Source organism: Pundamilia nyererei, unplaced genomic scaffold (genome assembly GCF_000239375.1).
Source record: "Pundamilia nyererei isolate P.nyererei 1_Seehausen unplaced genomic scaffold, PunNye1.0 scaffold00030, whole genome shotgun sequence".
In the NCBI taxonomy this organism is placed as follows: Eukaryota; Metazoa; Chordata; class Actinopteri; order Cichliformes; family Cichlidae; genus Pundamilia; species Pundamilia nyererei.
The window spans coordinates 4769218-4776396 of NW_005187431.1; the positions used below are offsets into that span (position 1 = coordinate 4769218).

Genomic DNA, 7179 nt, shown 5'->3' on the forward strand with positions numbered 1-7179 from the left:
ATCCCAGGTATAATAGATAGCCTATAAGTAAGACATATACAGATTAAAGTACACTGGGCAGAAATGACCTTTTGTACATTTATTACTCTTATAGTGATTACACCAGTGTCGCTGGAATGTTTATAGTTTGTAATACATTGACAGGGATTGTGATGGGCTGCTTATGAGTTATTACACAAACACTTCATTTCCTGCTTTCTGCTTCATTTTTATGCACCACTGTGTATTACAAGTATGTTCCTGCATCAGCTTAATGTAAAACAAACTTAGGCATTGCTCACAGGTCCATATATATTTGACTGTAACAGTTATAGTCCTGCACATCCTGCATTTTGCTCATGTTAACAGTGTTATGACTCCAGCTTGGTTACAGACACAAGCCTGGATATTATGGATCTTTGATCTTTAAAAAAAACATTTTATTTTGAATTCTTAAGTTTAAAGTTTGGTTGTTCATTTCAGTACTTTAAGCATTACTGTAAAGGAGGCCATATGCCCAGATGAAATATTTAATTTAAGGTGGTCAGCACAGATATTAGAATTACAAAAAAAAATAACTTTATGAAAGCAGCCAACTCTGTGTTGTAGACATCGCGTCTCAAAGCTTCAAATAAGCCGTGATTACAAATTTTACCCAATACTTTAAGAACATTTACTCTATTACTTTGCTCTATGTTTTTACATCAGTTACTTTTCTGAGTTCACAGAAGCTTTGGAAACTTTAGGGATAATGTCCTCATATCAAAATTTGGGTTTTGATATTTCTATGTACCAGCAGCTCAGGTTTAAAGGTCTAAAGCAGTTTCAATCTGATGATAAAAGAAGAGAAGACAACAGGAGAACAATTGAACAGGACATTTATTTTGTAGAAACTGTTCACTTCTTTGCAGCCTCCTTCTGCAGCTTCTTCACCTCATGCTTGATGATCTTGTTCCTCTGCAAAGGAAAAAACAAAACAGAATGCATTAAAAAATATTCAGTGACTGCTGGAGGATAAACAGTACTGACCTGCACCCTGCTTACTGGCACAATCACTAACTAAATCACTATCCACTAACCTCAGAAGCTCTAACCATGTGTGTATATAGTGACAGTGCAGCCTCAAAGAGCATGTTTAACAGGCAGGAAATATCAGAGCTGAGGGTTCCAGTGTTTGAACCTCAGGAATAATCTGAAGCCACTCTGCTTGCTTACTTGGCTCACATATTTGAGGCATTTTGTGTTTTTGCCACACTTACCATTCTCTTGGCCTTCATCACCTTGTAGCGGTCGAAGTCAGACATCTTGGCCTTCTGCAAAGAAATCCAAGAGGCAAGGGTCAGAGAGCGCCTGGGGGTGGTTTGCTTTTTGTGTGACTGACTAGAATCCATTCAGCTGTGGCAGACGGCCAAACAGGTGAAAGTAAAACACAAGTACCAACACTGAATCTCCATCACAACAACTTCCACCAGGCTCGAAACCTTTCCCATCACAGGCTCCGGGGTCTAAGAAAGTAAGGGCAGACACTTTCCACAACCCTTCTCAGGCTCACCGAGACATCCTTGATCTGGATCTGAGACTTCATGAACTTTGGTTAAGGTGTGAATACTCTGCTCGCCACATTTTATTCATCGTACTGTCGATTATTTTAAGCATTTGAAGTAATTCCAATCTGCACTGAAGATATTTGTCCTAGTAATGAACCCATTTTATATGTGTCGCCATATATATATAATCTTCTGCATTGCTGTGACCAACTAGACTAGAACAATCTGTTACACAGTCACGCAAAAATGAAGTGTACACAGCAATTTTGTTTAACTTTTGTTTAGTAATGACAGATGACTGAGCAACTGGCTTGACAGATCCGACCTTAACCTCTACAAGGTAGGGCTGGGCTATATCACACCGTTCACGGTAATACCGGTAATTTTGGGCAACGATAGGAAAATGAAATATCCCGATAGAATATGGGTAAAACGCGCATGCGCAGTTCCTATGTTTACATACATACATGGCGGCGACGCAGAATAAGAAGGGCGAAAGCGGATCGTTGAAGGAAATGAACCAGAACTGGTTTGTAAAAATGCTGCAACTTCTGTGGTGTGGGACTGGTTTAGCTTTCGTCCGTCAGATACACAACAAAGCACTATTTTTGGTAGAGCATGCTAGCAGGCCATCATTATTACCGTGTTGTTTGGAAAATACGGTACACTTAAAATCAATCCTTTGATTTTTCTGAAAATCGACAGTGCCCCTTATAATCCCGTGTGCCTTGTGTATGAATTCTGGTTGTGTTTACCGACCTCGAAACGATTTTATGTCGTACACGGCGCTCGAAAATGTTTTAATGCGACTTTGCTAAGCTACGAACCCGCACCGCATTACAGCTATATTAGGCAGGCGCCTCGCGGAGTGATACGTACTGTGCTTCCACATAATATTACCACATTGTGTGTGCGTTTAACCTCTTTTTAAGTTTTGTGGATATTATACATGGTTATGCTGAGGATATGACGGCCAATTTCCACTCGAAATGCATTTTGGTTAAACTGTCAGCAAGGAATTTGCATTTGCACTGTTAAATTTTTATATAACTTTAATGCACATAAACAAACAGCTGCTTGTTTAAGTGAAAATACATCGATGGGGGTTTTTGCACTAATAAAGTTGTGGAGTTGTAAAGTATTTTGTCTGGTGTCAATTATATCGTCAGTTATATTGTTATTGCAAATTTTCAAATGTATATCGTGATAAATATTTTTGGTCACATCGCCCTGCTCTACTACAAGGTATCACAACACTGCTGTTAAACCCTCAGAGGCATTTGTGTAATCTTATGTCTTCAGACGTGAACCTTTTGGAAACAGTTCTGTAAGTACCACCCAAAATACTGTGATAGTTTTTCTTTGTGTATTGTATGTGGTATAGCTTCATTTGACTGAAAAAAAGTTGTGTATGAAACTGGTGCTGGCAGACTGGTCTATGTGAACTATGTGGTAACCAGTTCAGTATTATCTACAGCTATTGATAAGGTGGTGAGCTTCCACCACCAACTGAAGTCATTACCACTGCAAACATCAGAATAAACAAGTACAACAAACAACTGGAATCATATTGCAAGAAAGCAGCATCTTAGACCACACTGGTCACACGTTTAATGAGATTATGTCTTCACCATCAATAAATCACAAATAATGAAATCACATCCATCAACCGAGCAGACGAACGTGAGATGTTTAATGATGGGTTTTCACATCCGCGTCCTCCTTTCCCCCCCCCTCCAAAACTATTTTGGATTTGCCATTAAAACCATATTAACGGCTATTTAATTCAGTGTTTAAGTGTGCCCCTTTCTCCCATAACACTAATTTTAAAACTTTAGAAAGTGAAACACGGCCTTACCTTCTGTCTTGCCTCGATCTTCTTGGCCCAGCTGCTCTCCGTCCACTTCTCGTTGACTTGGGCCTTCTCCCAGGCTTTCCTCACAAACTTCTGGCGAGCACTGTGGACCACCACAAATGTTAAGTACTGATAACATGGGTGATCATTACTGTTTCACATTATATACACCTAAAGCAGCACCAAAACACAACCAGATTCTTGCTCCCATCGGCGCTCTACAGCCCTGTTCATAGCTGGAATATCCATTACTAAATATGATCACTATCCACACTCACCTGTGGGGAATTTTGATGACATAGTCTGTGAGGTGCATGCACTTGAAGGGCATGGACTGCCTCCTCACCCCTGTGCAGGGACCATCAACAAGAGCCTAGAAACCACAAAAGACAGTTCACATCAATAAGTCAAATGTAGGGGCCCACACTGACCTACCAGCTATAATCCAGAGCACTCACTCTGTTTTGGTCAATGACATCCACGATGGCCACCAGCTTGCCAGCATGGGGTCCGAACGAGACGTAGGCCACACGGCCGATCTCAACGAAGCGCTTGAACACCTGGAGCAGAAAAAGAGAGCAGAGCACTGCTCACCAGAGTGCCGAGAGGCTGAGGAGGAAGCTGGGCACCTTTCGTTTAGTTAGATAGGTGCTTTACAAGCTTTGTTAAATACATTTAACGTTAAAAGCAGAACATACGAAAACCTTTATATATATAAGGGGCATTTAAGGAGACTGTGTGACTACCCGGCGATGCATTGTACCAATTAGCTAACGTCAGCTAGCCACTGTTTCTGCTAACTACGATAGGCACCGAACACAAGGGTGCGTTTAACAGTTTTTTATAAGTTACCTAAAAATCACACTACGCCCAACCAGCGAGATTTATGTTGCGCGAATTAAGTCTACGAACTGAGCGTGCTTCCCCTCTCAGGCCCACTCAGCCTGATAGACCACGTTGTGTTGCGGGTAACCGCCGACATCTTACAAATACCTCATTAAAAACGCAAAACTGACACAGTACTGTACAAAAACTTCATAGATGTGTGTATTAGTGCTTTACAAGAACACACGGCCCCATTTTTTTCCACAGCAATTACATATTTACATTAAAAAAAAGATATTAAATCTCTGACACTCTCATGGCGAACTCACCATGATGGCAGTCCGGGAGCAGAAAGGACGTTAGAGCTTCCGCCTGGCGCACATACGGCTTCCGGTTCATTCTGGCACATGCGCAGTGACGGAGTCACCTGGAAGTGACAGAGAAACTTTCATGCGTTTTCCGAAATGCAGACATAGACTACAATGTTATAAAAAGCGTAACAGAAGAGCATCAGATTAAGGAGCTTCAGCCCTTTGAAGATTTTCGGAATTGTTACGGTGTTTGCTTTACCCGCGTATCATTCTCCTACTTAGAAAAGAATAGAACAGAATAGAATAGAATAAAATAGACCTTTATTGTCATTGTACATGTACAACCAAATGTTGGGTGCTCCACACCACCTCTGCCGGATTAAAATATAAATACTAGGTGCAAGAATAAATAGCACACAGGAGAAATGTATTCAAAACAAAACAATAAAATATACATAAATACAAAATCAATCGAAAGGCACACATTAGACAACAAGTTGTAAAGTGCTTGGAAGTAGTACAAAGAAAAGATCTGGTCTGAATGGAGTCCGTGTGTGAGTGACCTGTGTAATAGGGGTTACTAAGACCATGGCTCAGATTAGTGAAGTGGGCGGACACAATAGTGTTTATTGACATCTGCCTATGGACCACCATGACACACACCTGTCCTAGATATCAGAGGCGGCTCTACTGTGTTAGCATGTGCCACCCCTAGTGCCACTCTACTTTGTTATATGACAGTTGTGTTTATTAAAATAAGCTAGCATTAACACACTGATTTTGACATTTTTTTTGTAAATTTAAACATGTAACAATTTGATTATTTATAATAAAAGGAGTGTGAAACGTAACTGATCCCCTTCATGTTGTGTGGCATTCTCGGCCTGTAGATGGATAAAGTCCTATTTAATAAAATGTTTAGAGTTAAAAATAAAAGAAGAGCATGTTTACTTTGTGACTGACAAGACACACAAATTCTTTTAATTCATTAAACCCCCATTCTTGAAAAGCAGGGAACTGAGGCCTACTCATAATGACATGAGTAGAGAAAACAATCTTTTTGAGGCAATGAGTTTCCTTTTTTTTTTTTTAAGTTCAGGGAATTAGATTTTACTTTTTTATGCCGTGACCTGCATAATTTCTCTCTACTACATTAACGTATTTGTGATGTAAAAATTATTAAGAAATTGTTTTACTCTCACTTTTAACATATGCCTAAGAAATGCCACAATCCAGTAATGCAGCTATTTAAATGATGTAATTTACATCCAACATTTTTCTGGTCAGGTACTGAAAACCCAGCTGGGTAATCTGCAGTTACCCAGCTGGGTTTTCCTTTTCTCACTTGAAGAGCTTGATTGTGAAAGATTAAATTGCTTTTGTCCACCGAAGCTTTAACTTTGGCTGAAGTAATAAATTAGAAATAAATAAACCAAATTATCTGCGACTCTATTTCGCATGAGCAACCATTAATGAAAATTTAAAGTTATGTTTTATCTAAATAACTATTTTTGTAATGCAGCCATTTATGCTGATATTTTTTCCATGTTGGATCAGTACAACTCTATTCCTAAATAGGCCTCTGAGGATTTGAGCACTTGGATAACATCATGCAAACTTCCTCTTAATTGTAAAACACAGATCTGTGGATGTTGGAAGACGTGTGGTTCCGATCAGCTTTGTGGCGTGAAGATGCTCCTTTTGTTAATATTCTTAAGTCCTGAAGAATACTCAAACACTAAAATCCTGCTATCTGGAAACTTATATGTGGACTCTTAAAAACAAAGATGTGGAGCATTGTTATTGTTATTGGAAACTTTTTTATTTCCTTTACCTTTTTCAATTACTGTTGTTGATATGTTAGCTGTAAGAACAAGTTCAGATTCTCTTAAAAATAATAATGCCAATATGTCCTGTTAACAACACCATGTTTTAAATGCACTTTAGAACAGCGTGCAGCAACACTGCGCTAGACGGAGGGAGTTATGGGGTCTTCACACACCCCTGTTCTCAGTTAGCTATCGGGGTGGGTCGGGCCCCTTCTGTGGGCTCTGGGGCTGGGGATCGGTCCACTCTGGCACAGCTGACTTCCGGCAGAGCCCGCAGGCACATCACTGCAGCCCCCTCTGGCTTCTGCTCCGTGGCTGCTGGGTGACCCCTTGTCTGGGGCTCTCATCAGCTCTTCCCAGGAGGGTGGCACAGATGCCCGTCTGATAGTCTGATTGTAGTGAGCAGAACTGGTGCAAAGTTTGCAATGTTGTTGAGGAGAGTTTCTTGTGGATATTTCTCTCAGATTTTTGTCAGGATGGTCTGGACTGTGTCGTTTCTGATGGAGCGGGAGAAGACGGCCTTTTCTCCATTGCTGTGAGAGTTTTGAAGACTCGATCCAAAGGGGTCTTTGTGACACTGGTGGAGAGTCTGCTCAGACTCTGAGAGGACATGTTCAAGAGGGCGTGAGGAGGAAATTCCCAGAAGCCCTGCAAGACATGTGGAACGTTCACCACTTCCTGTTTGGAGGTTTGTGCTTCTTGCTTCTTCTCTTTAAAGCAGGGGCAGGGAACTCCAGGCCTCGAGAGACAGTGTAGGACACCGGCTCAGTAGAGTGAGTACTCAGTACTGGTTTTTTGAGGCAACAAGTTTCCAAACATTATTCTGATGACAG

The 7179-nt window shown here is 40.7% G+C and overlaps 1 protein-coding gene across 1 annotated transcript; it reads right to left on the minus strand.

The window, feature by feature from the left end:
• Window positions 1-840: 840 nt before the first annotated feature.
• Window positions 841-4615, minus strand: rpl14 (ribosomal protein L14). Its single transcript, XM_005728909.2, has 6 exons — window positions 4536-4615; window positions 3840-3941; window positions 3660-3754; window positions 3385-3484; window positions 1239-1292; window positions 841-936 (listed from the first exon to the last, which is right to left on the minus strand). The coding sequence occupies exons 1-6, from the start codon at window positions 4536-4538 to the stop codon at window positions 877-879; spliced, it is 414 nt and encodes a 137-aa protein (XP_005728966.1). The 5' UTR covers window positions 4539-4615; the 3' UTR covers window positions 841-876.
• Between the last annotated feature and the right edge of the window lie 2564 nt (window positions 4616-7179).